The following is a 16,340-nucleotide window of genomic DNA, read 5'->3' as shown; positions in this document are numbered from 1 at the left end:
AACAACTCGCTGCGTAGAATAATTCTCATCTCCCCCCTGGTTCCTTTGCGAATTACCTTAAATGTGTCCTCTGGTTACCGACAATGTTCCCGTAAAGTTTTTTTGGCTAGACGGCCCCTTTAAGAGGCTGCGCAGCCCATTCAAAATACAGTGCAGGTGTGTTTTTTCCCATTTAAAAGCCGGTGAGCTGGCTGCGCGGGAGCTCCAGAGCGCTGCGCGGCCGTGCAGCTTCAAGGGAACATTGGTTACCGACCCTTCTACCAGTGCAAACTGTTCCTCCCTATCTACTGCATTAAACCCATCATAATTTTGAACGCCTCTATCAAATCGGCCCTTAGCCTTCTCTGCTCTCAGGAGAACAACCCCAGATTGTCCCCAGAGGGGGCTTTAAACAGGAGTTAGGCTCCACGTTAACACATAGAAGGGGCCTGACCGGCCGGGATGTCTGATAAATGGGCCCAAGTAATTTAGCAGTGGCTCAGGTGCAAACACAGATTGGGCGGGGCTCAACTCACTCCTACATTTGTCACTGTTGCACCCGTTTTACGCCCATAAAGTGGGCCCTGTGAAAACCAGATTTCTACCCCCCTAGTCTCTTGACTTGTAGCCTAATGCAGAGCTGGGACAGCCCCAGCCTGGAGCAACAGCACGCGGTCTTTCTCTGTGACACTGTGTGGTTACCTGGCTGCTTCCCGCTTTCCTCTGTGAATATCTGGCCGGGCGTTTGCAGAGTAACTGTTCAGGGCTCAGAATAATGTATGGCTCAATGTTCAATCCGGGATCAATGCACGAAGACAGACGCATCCTGTAGCAAAAGTGCAGCAAAATACAGATTATTGACAAGTTGATAAGGCTGTTCAAAAGAGGCGTATGGTATTCTGGGCTTTATAGAGTACAAAAGCCAACAAGTTAAACCTCTCCGCCTATCTCTCCTCCTTTAAGCCGCTCCTTAAAACCGACCTCTTTGACCAAGGTTTTGGTCACCTGTCCTAATGTTTCATTATGTGGCTCGGTGTCAAATTCTGTTTGATAATCGCTCCTGTGAAGCACCCTGGGACATTTTACTGCATTAAAGGGGCTGTATAAACACAAGTTGTTGTTATCATGCTAAACCTTTTATAAAAGACTGGTTAGGCCCCAGCTGGAGTATTGTGGATGATGGAGGAGAGGCGACGGAGGAGGATGCTGTGGTCAACTGTGTCAAAGGCTGCAGACAGGTCGAGAAGGGATCGTTTACCACAGTCACAGAGGATGTCATTTGCGACTTTGATAAGGGCTGTTTCAGTGCTGTGGCGGGGGCAGAAACCTGATTGGAGTGGTTCAAACATGGACTGGGCACGGATGTGGGAGACGAGTACACGTTCAAGGATTTTGGAGAGGAAATTGAGGTTGGAGATGGTAGTTTGCAAGGACAGAGGGGTCAAGGGTTGATTTTTTGAGGGGAGGGGTGATGACGGCAGATTTGAAGGGGAGGGGGTCAGTACCTGAGGAGACAGAACGGTTAACAATGTCAGAGAACATGGGGGCCAGGAAGGGAAGCTGAGAGAGTGTTATAACAGATCCTTATAACTGAGGGTGGGATGTAACAGAATGAATTATAGAAACGTACAGCACAGAAGTCGTGCCTGTGCTGGGTCTCTGAAGGAGCAGTTGTGCTCAGTCCCACGTTGACGCTGTGCGTCGGGAACCCTGTCAGTTCCTCACCGTCCAGCACCCTTTTAAAATCATTGATGGAATCAGCTTCCACCACCTGTTCAGGTCGAGCGTTCCCGATTCCCACAACTCTCCGGGTGAAACGATTTCTCCTCATCTCCCCTCTGGATCTTTTTTAAAATCTGTGACCTCTGGTTATTGACCCACTCGCCAGAGAGAACAGTTGCTAATACTGAGAGCCCTCTACTGAGGGTGGATGAAAGAGAGACTTGTAACTGATGCACTTTAATGCCATGTTCTAACAATAGCTGGCTAAAGGTCTGTTTATTTCAGTGCTGTTCCTGACCCGCCGGCAGAGACTGGAGCTGAGGTTCGGAGCTGGCTTTCTTTGTGCTTGTATCCCCCATTGTGACGACTGAATGTTCCTGAACTGCCTGATGCAGTTTCAGTTCTGTGCTGTGTCCGCACAGCGTCGAGAAATGATTTGACAATGGATAATGTGCGTCGTGTGTGGAGAGAATCAGAAGGCAGGGTGCAGTATTGAGTGAGTGAGTGAGTTAGTGGGGCATTTGATAAAGTGTCATACAAGAGACTTGTTACAAAAGTTAAATAAACATGGGATTGTAGTCATGTGGATGGCGAGCAGCAGGATGGCTAGGGCACAGAAAGCATAAAGACTTGTATTTTTATGGGGTCTTTCACATCCTCATGACGTCCCAAACAGCTTTACAGTCAATTCAGTACTTTTTGAAGTGGAGTCACTGTTGTAATGTAGGAAACACGGCAGCCAATTTGCGCACAGCAAGCTCCCACAAAAAGCAATGGGATAATGACCAGATAATCTGTTTTAGTGATGTTGGTTGAGGGATAAATATTGGCCCAGGACACCGGGGAGAACTCCCCTGCTCTTCTTCCGAAAGTGCCGTGGGATCTTTTACTTCCATCCGAGAGGGCAGACAGTGCCTCGGTTTAATGTCTCATCCGAAAGACAGCACCTCTGACAGTGCAACACTCCTTCAGTGCTGCCCCTCCGACAGTGCAGCGCTCCCTCAGTACTGCCCCTCCGACAGTGCAGCGCTCCCTCAGTACTGCCCCTCCGACAGTGCAGCGCTCCCTCAGTACTGCCCCTCCGACAGTGCGGCGCTCCCTCAGTACTGCCCCTCCGACAGTGCGGCGCTCCCTCAGTACTGCCCCTCCGACAGTGCAGCGCTCCCTCAGTACTGCCCCTCCGACAGTGCAGTGCTCCCTCAGTACTGACCCTCTGACAGTGCAGTGCTCCCTCAGTACTGCCCCTCCGACAGTGCAGCGCTCCCTCAGTACTGCACTGGAGTGTCACCCTGGACTGTGTGCTCAAATCCTGGAGGGAGCCTTGAACTCATGACCTCAGACTCAGAAGCGAGAGTGCTATCCACTGAGCCACAGCTAACACCTAATTGTAAAAAGGCTTGAAAGTATGGCTAGTCCCCTGGCGGGGGTGGGTGGGTTTGAGACCTGATCCACGGACTGCTGACTGCATGCATCTGCCGAGGAGTGCACACACTACCCTAAACATTCACTCCCTCCGCCACCGGCGCACCGTGGCTGCAGTGTGTACCATCTACAAGATGCACTGCAGCAACTCGCCAAGGCTTCTTCGACAGCACCTCCCAAACCCGCGACCTCTTCCACCTAGAAGGACAAGGGCAGCAGGCGAGTGGGAACACCACCACCTCCAAGTTCCCCTCCAAGTCACACACCATCCTGACTTAGAAGTATATCGCCGTTCCTTCATCGTCGCTGGGTCAAAATCCTGGAACTCGCTCCCGAACAGCATTGTGGGAGAACCTTCACCACACGGACTGCAGCGGTTCAAGAAGGCGGCTCACCACCACCTTCTCAAGGGCAACTAGGGATGGGCAATAAATGCCAGTCTTGACAGTGATGCCCATATCCAGAGAATGAATACATAATTTAAAAAAAAGCACACCTGCACACAGTAGCTGGAAGTTTCTGCTTTTCTGCAATCCACTGATTCCATTGCAACTCTCATTTTCTGGCCTCCTGGGATGCTGGTAGGTTGTTGTGGGGGCGTGGGCGGGGGAAGAAGGATCAGTACAGGCCAGCAATGCAAATATTGTGTCATGGGGACAAAGGCTTGGAACAGAAGGTGTGGCACCCTGCAGCACGATCGGATCGCAAACATTCACCTCCACTGACACACAGGAAAAGCACCTCCGGGCCATTAGTTCCACCTCAGTTACATCACAGCTTCACTGCCAGAGTCGGGGCCACCGCCAACAATGCAGTTAAACATAAATACAGCAAGCGACGTGAATCAGCTGCTGCTATTCCCAGCGCTGGTGTAGGCGTCCTGTCTATTTATACACGCGAGACTGCGGGTTGTAAGTTCACTCGCTGAGATGTATGCTCACTGCCTTCGTAACTAATGGCCTTCCGCAATTTTAACACAGCGGGAGAAGGTGTACAAACGCTGTTAGGGGGACAGAGCGAGGAGCGGCTTTGTCCACAATGACAGCTTTACAGGCTTGGCCGACAATCGGCACGCTGTCGGGCACAACGATCGAGTTCTATTCACTGACAAACAGTGCAGTGTGACGGGAGAACTGAACCCAACAATCTAATGTTGAGCTGCTGTTAGAACTTCATAGATTAAAAACACAAATGATTAACCCCACTCAAGCAGGATAGTTGTGTGGATTTCAGGGGAACTGTAATGAAACATAGAAGATAGGAGCAGGAGTAGGCCATTCGGCCCCTCAAGCCTGCTCCGCCATTCAATGAGATCATGGCTGATCATCCAAACTCAGTACCCCGTCCCTGCCTTCTCCCCATACCCCTTGATCCCTTTAGCCTTAAGAAATATATCCAACTCCTTCTTGAATATATTTAATGAATTAGCCTCAACTGCCTTCTGTGGTAGAGAATTCCACAGGTTCACCACTCTCTGGGTGAAGAAATTCCTCATCTCTGTCCTAAATGGCTTACCCCTTATCCTTAGACTGTGACCCCTGGTTCTGGACTCCCCAACCGTCAGGAACAGCCTTCCTGCATCTAGTCTGTCTAGTCCTGTTAGAATTGTATAAGTTTCAATGAGATCCCCTCTCATTCTTCTAAAATCCAGCGAGTATAAGCCTAATCGACCCAATCTCTCCTCATACGTCATTCCTGCCATCCTAGGTATCAGTCTGGTGAATCTTCGCTGCACTCCCTCCATGGCAAGAACATCCCTCCTCAGATAAGGCGACCAAAACTGCACACAATACTCAAGGTATGGTCTCACCAAGGCCCTGTGCAACTGCAGCAAGACATCCTTGCTCCTGTACTCGAACCCTCTCGCTACGAAGGCCAACATACCATTTGCCTTCTTAACCGCCTGCTGCACCTGCATGCTTACCTTCAGCAACTGGTGCACAAGGACACCCAGGTCTCTTTGCACTTCCCCTTCTCCCAATCTATTGCCGTTCAGATAATAATCTGTCTTCCTGTTTTTGCCACTAAAGTGGATAACCTCGCATTTATCCACATTATACTGCATCTGCCATGCATCTGCCCAATCACCCAACCTGTCCAAATCATACTGGAGTTTCTCGGCATCCTCCTCACAGCACACACGCCCACCTGAACTGAAGCCAGCTTTAGTGTGCAAACTGTGACAGCTATCTCAGCACAGACCAGGATTGACCCTGCTCTGTGTGACTCAGCACCGCACTAGGTGGTGTCTTTATTTCGTAAATCGTAAGGACAACTTGAATAGGCCGATCCGTAACGGGCATGATATGCTGACTGACAAAAGCTCCTGAGACCATGCCCGCTCCTACACTATATTTATATAAGTTTACACCAGTTAAGGTAGTGATACTTGTTTCACGTTCACGCCTCCATCTACAGTAGGGTGGAATTCTACTCGGGCTACGCTTCGGATTTATCCTTTCTGACTTGGAATCCAGTAAAGGAGAGTTAGAGGGCGAGAGGCAGAAAGCTAAGGGACAGCTGGCAGATAGACTGGGGAGAATCCGCCCCAGCCAGCACAGGAACAACATTTAACAGCAGACTACTGCACCATCCTCAGTATATTTAGCACCAGCCTCGGTATATTTAGCACCAACCTCGGTATATTTAGCACCAACCTCGGTATATTTAGCACCATCCCTGCTGATTGGATGCCGTCACTGCGTTCTAACAGCAACACCCACTCACTGTGCAGTGTCAATCCAACCCACAGGAAGTTGCTCAGATATCACAAACACCCAGCTGTGTATACACCAGGTACAGTACTGGGCTCAGCTGGAGTATTGCAGTCCGACCAGAACTGGACACAGTGCTCAAGGTGGGTCTGACCAGAACTGGACACAGTGCTCAAGGTGGGTCTGACCAGAACTGGACACAGTGCTCAAGGTGGGACTGACCAGAACTGGACACTGTGCTCAAGGTGGGACTGACCAGAATTGGACACAGTGCTCAAGGTGGGTCTGACCAGAACCGGACACAGTGCTCAAGGTGGGTCTGACCAGAACTGGACCCAGTGCTCAAGGTGGGACTGACCAGAACCGGACACAGTGCTCAAGGTGGGTCTGACCAGAACTGGGCACAGTGCTCAAGGTGGGTCTGACCAGAACTGGACACAGTGCTCGAGGTGGGACTGACCAGAACTGGACACAGTGCTCGAGGTGGGACTGACCAGAACTGGGCACAGTGCTCAAGGTGGGTCTGACCAGAACTGGACACAGTGCTCAAGGTGGGACTGACCAGAACCGGACACAGTGCTCAAGGTGGGTCTGACCAGAACTGGACACAGTGCTCAAGGTGGGACTGACCAGAACTGGACACAGTGCTCAAGGTGCGGTCTGACCAGAACTGGACACAGTGCTCAAGGTGGGACTGACCAGAACTGGACACAGTGCTCAAGGTGGGTCTGACCAGAACTGGACCCAGTGCTCAAGGTGGGGCTTGACCAGGACTGGACACAGTGCTCAAGGTGGGTCTGACCAGAACTGGACCCAGTGCTCAAGGTGGGACTGACCAGAACTGGACCCAGTGCTCAAGGTGGGGCTTGACCAGGACTGGACACAGTGCTCAAGGTGGGTCTGACCAGAACTGGACACAGTGCTCAAGGTGGGACTGACCAGAACTGGACACAGTGCTCAAGGTGGGTCTGACCAGAACTGGACACAGTGCTCAAGGTGGGTCTGACCAGAATTGGACACAGTGCTCAAGGTGGGTCTGACCAGAACCGGACACAGTGCTCAAGGTGGGTCTGACCAGAACTGGACACAGTGCTCAAGGTGGGGCTTGACCAGGACTGGACACAGTGCTCAAGGTGGGTCTGACCAGAACTGGACACAGTGCTCAAGGTGGGACTGACCAGAACTGGACACAGTGCTCAAGGTGGGTCTGACCAGAACTGGACCCAGTGCTCAAGGTGGGTCTGACCAGAACGGGACACAGTGCTCAAGGTGGGACTGACCAGAACTGGACACAGTGCTCAAGGTGGGTCTGACCAGAACTGGACACAGTGCTCAAGGTGGGACTGACCAGAACTGGACACAGTGCTCAAGGTGGGTCTGACCAGAACTGGACACAGTGCTCAAGGTGGGTCTGACCAGAACTGGACACAGTGCTCAAGGTGGGTCTGACCAGAACTGGACACAGTGCTCAAGGTGGGTCTGACCAGAACTGGACACAGTGCTCAAGGTGGGTCTGACCAGAACTGGACACAGTGCTCAAGGTGGGTCTGACCAGAACTGGACACAGTGCTCAAGGTGGGTCTGACCAGAACTGGACACAGTGCTCAAGGTGGGTCTGACCAGAACTGGACACAGTGCTCAAGGTGGGTCTGACCAGAACTGGACACAGTGCTCAAGGTGGGTCTGACCAGAACTGGACACAGTGCTCAAGGTGGGTCTGACCAGAACTGGACACAGAGCTCAAGGTGGGTCTGAGCAGGAAACTACAATTTAGTTGTGACTTTCTCTGACTCATATTCTACTGTTTTGAGCGTAGAGCTGAAATCTATCGGCTTTGTTGATTACGGCTCTGCACTGATTGGACTGGTTGAAAGTCAAGTCCACCAAGATTCCTAGGTCTTTTTCGGCCTCCCTTGGCTATGCCAACACGGTTCGCAGAGTACGTGTTGCATATTAGATTCCTGAGTAGATTGAGCCTATACTTTCTGGGGTTTAGAAGAATGAGAGGTGATCTCATTGAAACATATCAGATTAAGAACATAAGAAATAGGAGCAGGAGTCGGCCATTCGAGCCTGCTCCGCTATTCAATGAGATCATTGCTGATCTTCTGCCTCAACTCCATTCACCGGCCCTATCGCCATATCCCTTGATGCCCTTACTAGTCAGAAATCTATCGACTTCTGTTTTTAATATACCCAATGACTGAGTATCCACAGCCCTCTGGGGTAGAGAATTCCAAAGATTCACCACCCTCTGTGTGAAGAAATTTCTTCTCATCTCAGTCCTGAATGGCCTACCCTTTATCCTGAGGCTGTGGCCCCTGGTTCTAGACTCCCCAGCCAAGGGAAACATTCTCCCAGCATCCACCCTATCAAGCCCTGTAATAATTGTGTGCTTCAATGAGATCCCCTCTCATTCTTCTGAATTCAAGAGAATACAGGCCTAGTTTACTCAATCTCTTCTCATACGACAGTCCCGCCATCCCAGGAATCAATCTTGTGAACCTTCGTTGCACTCCCTCTATGGCAAGTATATTCTTTCTTAGGTAAGGAGACCAAAATTGTACACAGTGCTCCAGGTGTGGTCTCACCAAGGCCCTATATAATTGGAGTAAGACTTCTTTACTCCTGTATTCAAATCCTCTTGTAATGAAGGCCAGCATACCATTTGCCTTCCTAATGGCTTGCTGCACCTGCACATTCACTTTCAGTGACTCATGTACAAGGACACCCAGGTCCCTTCGAGCATCTGCATTCCCCAGTCTTTCACCATTTAGGAAATACTCTGCCTTTCTGGTTTTTCTACCAAAGTGGATAACTTCACATTTATCCACATTATATTCCATCTGCCATGTTCTCACCCACTCACTGAGCCTGTCGAGATCCCCTTGAAGCCTCTTCACATCCTCTTCACAACTGACACTGCCACCTAGCTTTGTATCATCAGCAAATTTGGAAATGTTACATTTAGTCCCCTCATCCAAATCATTGATATAGATTGTGAATAGCTGGGGCCCAAGTACCGATCCTTGCGGTACCCCACTAGTCACAGCCTGCCATCCTGAAAAAGACCCGTTTATCCCTACTCTTTGTTTTCTGTCTGTTAACCAATTCTCAAGCTATGCTAGTATATTACCGCCAATTCCATGTGTCCTAATTTTGTTCACCAGCCTCTTGTGTGGGATCTTATCGAAGGCCTTCTGAAAATCCAGATACACCACATCTACCGGTTCCCCTTTGTCTACTCCACTAGTTACATCCTCAAAGAACTCCAATAGGTTTGTCGAACAGGATTTCCCTTCCATAAATCCATGTTGACTCTGCCCAATCTTACTATTAGTTTCTAAGTGCCCAGTTATTGCATCCTTTATAATATGTTCCAGCATTTTCCCAACTAATGATGTGAGGCTAACAGGTCTGTAGTTCCCCGTTTTCTCTCTCCCTCCTTTCTTAAATAGCGGGGTTACATTTGCTATCCTCCAATCTGCAGGAACCGTTCCAGAATCTATAGAATTTTGGAAGATGACAACCAATGCGACCACTATCCCAGTGGCCACCTCTTTCAAAACCCTAGGATGCAGGTCATCCGGTCCTTGGGATTTATTGACTTTTAGTCCCTTTAATTTTGTTAGTACTGTTTTTTTTACTAATAATAATTTCTTTAAGTTCCTCATTCTCGCCACACCCTTGGTTTTCTCGTATTTCTGGGAGGTTTTTTGTGTCTTCCTCCGTGAAGACAGAAACAAAGTATTTATTTAATTTCTCTGCCATTTCCTCATTCCCCATTATAAATTCTCCCGTCTCTGACTGTAAAGGACCTACATTTACCTTCACCAGTCTTTTCCTTTTCACATACCTATAGAAGCTTTTACAACCCGTTTTTATATTTTTCGCTAGTTTGTGCTCCTATTCCATTTTCCTTTTCTTGATCAATTTCTTGGTCCCCCTTTGCTGATTTCTAAAAAGATCCCAATCCTCAGGCTGACCGCTTTCTCTGGCAACTTTATAAGCTTCCTCCTTTGACTTAATACTAGCTTTAATTCTTTTGTTAGCCATGGTTGGATCACTTTTCCTTTTGGGATTTTAAGCCCTAGAGGAATATATGTTTGTTGCAAATTATGAATTATTCCCTTGAATGTTAGCCATTGTATGTCCACCTTCATGCCTTTTAGTGTAGTCTCCCAATCTACCATGGCCAACTTGTCCCTCATACCCTTGTAGTTTCCTCTGTTTAGATTGAAGACCTTAGTTTCAGATTGGACTACATCACTCTCAAACTTAATGTAAAATTCAATCATATTCTGAGGGGGATTGACAGGGTAGCTGCAGGGAGGATGCTTCCCCTGGCTGGAGAATCTATAACCAGGGGGCATAGTCTCAGGATAAGGGGTCGGCCATTTAAGACTGAGATGAGGAGGAATTTCTTCACTCAGAAGGTTGTGAATCTTTGGAATTCTCTGCCCCAGAGGGCTGTGGATGCTGAGTCGTTGAGTATATTCAGGGCTGAGATAGATAGATTTTTGGAATCGAGGGATATGGGGAGCAGGTGGGAAAGTGGAGTTGAGGTTGAAGATCAGCCATGATCTTATTGAATGGCGGAGCAGGCTCGAGGGGCCGAATGGCCGACTCCTGCTCCTAATTCTTATGTTCTTCTTGTGTCCCTACGCATAGCACTCTACAATTATACACACCTGTCCTGCATCTCAGGGGCAGGCAAGGAAAAGATAATCAGTCAGTGTTCCCGCTCCTGATCGTTGTACAGATGAGCCGTGCTGGAAAGTGGGGATATATGGAGAGATTGGGGTTGGCTGCGATTTCCTCCCGCACTCGTATTAATGTCCACATGAAGAGCGGTCATTCGAATGAGGCACTGGACATCATCCAGCACCTATGATAGCGTGCTGCAAAGGGATTCAATTAATGAAGGTCTGTCCTGATGTATTTGCAAGGTCTTTTTGTTCCCTCTTGTGGTTAGAATCGTACAGCATAGAATGAGGCCATTCAGCCCATCGTGCCTGTGCCGGCTCTTTGGTCGAGCTCTCCAATTAGTCCCACTCCCCCTGCTCTTTCCCCAGAGCCCCTCTCATTCTGTGTTTTTTTTTTTACAGTTAGTGGCTATTACAGAGCAGAAGATTAAAGAAAAGGAACAATTGTATTTTGCAATCGGTATGACTACAGATGGATTAGGCTAGAAATAGCAAATGGGAAATCATCACACATTCAGAGGGGGAGAGGGAGCGAGCGGGGGGAGAGAGCGCGCGGGGGGGGGAGAGCGCGCGCGGGGGGGGGGGGAGAGCGCGGGGGGGGGAGAGAGCGCGGGGGGGGGGAGAGAGCGCGGGGGGGGGGGGAGAGAGCGCGCGGGGGGGGAGAGAGAGCGCGGGGGGAGAGCGCGCGCGGGGGGGGAGAGAGCGCGCGGGGGGGAGAGAGCGCGCGCGGGGGGGAGAGAGCGCGCGGGGGGGAGAGAGCGCGCGGGGGGGAGAGAGAGCGCGGGGGGGAGAGAGAGCGCGGGGGGGAGAGAGAGCGCGGGGGGGAGAGAGAGCGCGGGGGGGAGAGAGAGCGCGGGGGGGAGAGAGAGCGCGGGGGGGAGAGAGAGCGCGGGGGGGAGAGAGAGCGCGGGGGGGAGAGAGAGCGCGGGGGGGAGAGAGAGCGCGGGGGGGAGAGAGAGCGCGGGGGGGAGAGAGAGCGCGGGGGGGAGAGAGAGCGCGGGGGGGAGAGAGAGCGCGGGGGGGAGAGAGAGCGCGGGGGGGGAGAGAGAGGCGCGGGGGGGGGAGAGAGCGCGGGGGGGGAGAGAGCGCGGGGGGGGGAGAGAGCGCGGGGGGGGGAGAGAGCGCGGGGGGGGGAGAGAGCGCGGGGGGGGGAGAGAGCGCGGGGGGGGGAGAGAGCGCGGGGGGGGGAGAGAGCGAGAGCGCGGGGGGAGCGCGGGGGGGGGGGGAGAGCGCGGGGGGGGGAGAGAGCGCGGGGGGGGAGAGAGCGCGGGGGGGGGAGAGAGCGCGCGGGGGGGGGGAGAGAGCGCGGGGGGGGGAGAGAGCGCGGGGGGGGGGAGAGAGCGCGGGGGGGGGAGAGAGCGCGGGGGGGGGGAGAGAGCGCGGGGGGGGAGAGAGCGCGGGGGGGGAGAGAGCGCGGGGGGGGGAGAGAGCGCGGGGGGGGGAGAGAGCGCGGGGGGGGGAGAGAGCGCGGGGGGGGAGAGAGCGCGGGGGGAGAGAGAGCGCGGGGGGGAGAGAGAGCGCGGGGGGGAGAGAGAGCGCGGGGGGGGAGAGAGAGCGCGGGGGGGAGAGAGAGCGCGGGGGGGAGAGAGAGCGCGGGGGGAGAGAGAGCGCGGGGGGAGAGAGAGCGCGGGGGGGAGAGAGAGCGCGGGGTGAGAGAGAGCGCGGGGGGAGAGAGAGCGCGGGGGGGAGAGAGAGCGCGGGGGGGAGAGAGAGCGCGGGGGGGAGAGAGAGCGCGGGGGGGAGAGAGAGCGCGGGGGGGAGAGAGAGCGCGGGGGGGGAGAGAGAGCGCGGGGGGAGAGAGAGCGCGGGGGGGAGAGAGAGCGCGGGGGGAGAGAGAGCGCGGGGGGGAGAGAGAGCGCGGGGGGGAGAGAGAGCGCGGGGGGGAGAGAGAGCGCGGGGGGGAGAGAGAGCGCGGGGGGAGAGAGAGCGCGGGGGGGGAGAGAGAGCGCGGGGGGGAGAGAGAGCGCGGGGGGGGAGAGAGAGCGCGGGGGGGAGAGAGAGCGCGGGGGGGAGAGAGAGCGCGGGGGGGAGAGAGAGCGCGGGGGGGAGAGAGAGCGCGGGGGGGGGAGAGAGCGCGGGGGGGGAGAGAGCGCGGGGGGGGAGAGAGCGCGGGGGGGGGGAGAGAGCGCGGGGGGGGAGAGAGCGCGGGGGGGGGAGAGAGCGCGGGGGGGGGAGAGAGCGCGGGGGGGAGAGAGCGAAGCGCGGGGGAGCGCGGGGGGGGGAGAGCGCGGGGGGGGGGAGAGAGCGCGGGGGGGGAGAGCGCGGGGGGGGGAGAGAGCGCGCGGGGGGGGGAGAGAGCGCGGGGGGGGGAGAGAGCGCGGGGGGGGGAGAGAGCGCGGGGGGGGGAGAGAGCGCGGGGGGGGAGAGAGCGCGGGGGGGAGAGAGCGCGGGGGGGGGAGAGAGCGCGGGGGGGGGAGAGAGCGCGGGGGGGGGAGAGAGCGCGGGGGGGGAGAGAGCGCGGGGGGGGAGAGCGGGGAGAGCGGGGGGAGAGAGCGCGGGGGGGAGAGAGAGCGCGGGGGGAGAGAGAGCGCGGGGGGGAGAGAGAGCGCGGGGGGGAGAGAGAGCGCGGGGGGGAGAGAGAGCGCGGGGGGGAGAGAGAGCGCGGGGGGGAGAGAGAGCGCGGGGGGGAGAGAGAGCGCGGGGGGGAGAGAGAGCGCGGGGGGGAGAGAGAGCGCGGGGGGGAGAGAGAGCGCGGGGGGAGAGAGAGCGCGGGGGGGAGAGAGAGCGCGGGGGGAGAGAGAGCGCGGGGGGGAGAGAGAGCGCGGGGGGAGAGAGCGCGGGGGAGAGAGAGCGCGGGGGGAGAGAGAGCGCGGGGGGGAGAGAGAGCGCGGGGGGAGAGAGAGCGCGGGGGGGAGAGAGAGCGCGGGGGGAGAGAGAGCGCGGGGGAGAGAGAGCGCGGGGGGGAGAGAGAGCGCGGGGGGGAGAGAGAGCGCGGGGGGGAGAGAGCGCGGGGGGAGAGAGAGCGCGGGGGGGAGAGAGAGCGCGGGGGGGAGAGAGAGCGCGGGGGGGAGAGAGAGCGCGGGGGGGAGAGAGAGCGCGGGGGGGAGAGAGAGCGCGGGGGGGAGAGAGAGCGCGGGGGGGAGAGAGCGCGGGGGGGAGAGAGAGCGCGGGGGGGGAGAGAGAGCGCGGGGGGAGAGAGAGCGCGGGGGGAGAGAGAGCGCGGGGGGGAGAGAGAGCGCGGGGGGGAGAGAGAGCGCGGGGGGGAGAGAGAGCGCGGGGGGGAGAGAGAGCGCGGGGGGGAGAGAGAGCGCGGGGGGGGAGAGAGAGCGCGGGGGGGAGAGAGAGCGCGGGGGGGAGAGAGAGCGCGGGGGGGAGAGAGAGCGCGGGGGGGAGAGAGAGCGCGGGGGGGAGAGAGAGCGCGGGGGGGAGAGAGAGCGCGGGGGGGAGAGAGAGCGCGGGGGGGAGAGAGAGCGCGGGGGGGAGAGAGAGCGCGGGGGGGAGAGAGAGCGCGGGGGGGAGAGGAGAGCGCGGGGGGAGAGAGAGCGCGGGGGGAGAGAGAGCGCGGGGGGGAGAGAGAGCGCGGGGGGGAGAGAGAGCGCGGGGGGAGAGAGAGCGCGGGGGGGAGAGAGAGCGCGGGGGGGAGAGAGAGCGCGGGGGGGAGAGAGAGCGCGGGGGGGAGAGAGAGCGCGGGGGGGAGAGAGAGCGCGGGGGGGAGAGAGAGCGCGGGGGGGAGAGAGAGCGCGGGGGGAGAGAGAGCGCGGGGGGGAGAGAGAGCGCGGGGGGGGAGAGAGAGCGCGGGGGGGGAGAGGAGCGCGGGGGGGAGAGAGCGCGGGGGGGGGAGAGAGCGCGGGGGGGGAGAGAGCGCGGGGGGGGAGAGAGCGCGGGGGGGGAGAGAGCGCGGGGGGGGGAGAGAGCGCGGGGGGGGAGAGAGAGCGCGGGGGGGGAGAGAGCGCGGGGGGGGGAGAGAGCGCGGGGGGGGAGAGAGCGCGGGGGGGGGAGAGAGCGCGGGGGGGGGAGAGAGCGCGGGGGGGAGAGAGAGCGCGGGGGGGGAGAGAGAGCGCGGGGGGGGGAGAGAGCGCGGGGGGGGAGAGAGCGCGGGGGGGGGAGAGAGCGCGGGGGGGGAGAGAGCGCGGGGGGGGAGAGAGCGCGGGGGGGAGAGAGCGCGGGGGGGGAGAGAGCGCGGGGGGGGAGAGAGCGCGGGGGGGGGGAGAGAGCGCGGGGGGGGAGAGAGCGCGGGGGGGGAGAGAGCGCGGGGGGGGGAGAGAGCGCGGGGGGGGGAGAGAGCGCGGGGGGGGGAGAGAGCGCGGGGGGGGGGAAGAGAGCGCGGGGGGGGAGAGAGCGCGGGGGGGAGAGAGAGCGCGGGGGGGAGAGAGAGCGCGGGGGGGAGAGAGAGCGCGGGGGGGAGAGAGAGCGCGGGGGGGAGAGAGAGCGCGGGGGAGAGAGAGCGCGGGGGGAGAGAGAGCGCGGGGGGAGAGAGAGCGCGGGGGGAGAGAGAGCGCGGGGGGGAGAGAGAGCGCGGGGGGAGAGAGAGCGCGGGGGGAGAGAGAGCGCGGGGGGGAGAGAGAGCGCGGGGGGGGAGAGAGAGCGCGGGGGGGAGAGAGAGCGCGGGGGGAGAGAGAGCGCGGGGGGAGAGAGAGCGCGGGGGGAGAGAGAGCGCGGGGGGAGAGAGAGCGCGGGGGGGAGAGAGAGCGCGGGAGCGGGGGGAGAGAGAGCGCGGGGGGGAGAGAGAGCGCGGGGGGAGAGAGCGCGGGGGGAGAGAGAGCGCGGGGGGAGAGAGAGCGCGGGGGGAGAGAGAGCGCGGGGGGGAGAGAGAGCGCGGGGGGGAGAGAGAGCGCGGGGGGAGAGAGAGCGCGGGGGGAGAGAGAGCGCGGGGGGGAGAGAGAGCGCGGGGGGGAGAGAGAGCGCGGGGGGGAGAGAGAGCGCGGGGGGGAGAGAGAGCGCGGGGGGGAGAGAGAGCGCGGGGGGGAGAGAGAGCGCGGGGGGAGAGAGAGCGCGGGGGGGAGAGAGAGCGCGGGGGGAGAGAGAGCGCGGGGGGGAGAGAGCGCGGGGGGGGAGAGAGAGCGCGGGGGGAGAGAGAGCGCGGGGGGAGAGAGAGCGCGGGGGGGAGAGAGAGCGCGGGGGGGAGAGAGAGCGCGGGGGGGAGAGAGAGCGCGGGGGGGGAGAGAGAGCGCGGGGGGGAGAGAGAGCGCGGGGGGGAGAGAGAGCGCGGGGGGGAGAGAGAGCGCGGGGGGAGAGAGAGCGCGGGGGGGGAGAGAGAGCGCGGGGGGGAGAGAGAGCGCGGGGGGGAGAGAGAGCGCGGGGGGGAGAGAGAGCGCGGGGGGGAGAGAGAGCGCGGGGGGAGAGAGAGCGCGGGGGGGAGAGAGAGCGCGGGGGGGAGAGAGAGCGCGGGGGGAGAGAGAGCGCGGGGGGGGAGAGAGAGCGCGGGGGGGAGAGAGAGCGCGGGGGGGAGAGAGAGCGCGGGGGGGAGAGAGAGCGCGGGGGGGAGAGAGAGCGCGGGGGGGAGAGAGAGCGCGGGGGGGAGAGAGAGCGCGGGGGGGGAGAGAGAGCGCGGGGGGGAGAGAGAGCGCGGGGGGGAGAGAGAGCGCGGGGGGGAGAGAGAGCGCGGGGGGGAGAGAGAGCGCGGGGGGGAGAGAGAGCGCGGGGGGAGAGAGAGCGCGGGGGGGGGGAGAGAGAGCGCGGGGGGAGAGAGAGCGCGGGGGGGAGAGAGAGCGCGGGGGGGAGAGAGAGCGCGGGGGGAGAGAGAGCGCGGGGGGGAGAGAGAGCGCGGGGGGGAGAGAGAGCGCGGGGGGGGAGAGAGAGCGCGGGGGGGAGAGAGAGCGCGGGGGGGGAGAGAGCGAGAGCGCGGGGGGAGCGCGGG

General features: G+C 58.9%; 1 protein-coding gene across 3 annotated transcripts in view; it reads right to left on the bottom strand.

Annotated features, from left to right (window-relative positions):
* ppp1r26 (protein phosphatase 1, regulatory subunit 26) overlaps positions 1-16,340 on the bottom strand; it is a 279,411-nt gene that overhangs the window by 18,023 nt on the left and 245,048 nt on the right. For 2 of the 3 annotated variants that reach the window (XM_085965199.1, XM_085965200.1), the window contains exon 3: positions 682-805. In XM_085965199.1, the coding sequence (XP_085821325.1) occupies positions 682-805 (124 nt within the window). Of the gene's footprint in view, positions 1-681; positions 806-16,340 lie in introns of those variants that run through there. The other variant, XM_085965204.1, reaches the window with a different exon arrangement.

The sequence above is a fragment of the Somniosus microcephalus genome, chromosome 23 (genome assembly GCF_052327205.1).
Source record: "Somniosus microcephalus isolate GS21.2 chromosome 23, FLI_Smic_1.0, whole genome shotgun sequence".
Classification (NCBI taxonomy): Eukaryota; Metazoa; Chordata; class Chondrichthyes; order Squaliformes; family Somniosidae; genus Somniosus; species Somniosus microcephalus.
Note: the sequence above shows the minus strand (reverse complement) of the source record. Positions and strands in the feature narration are given on the sequence as shown.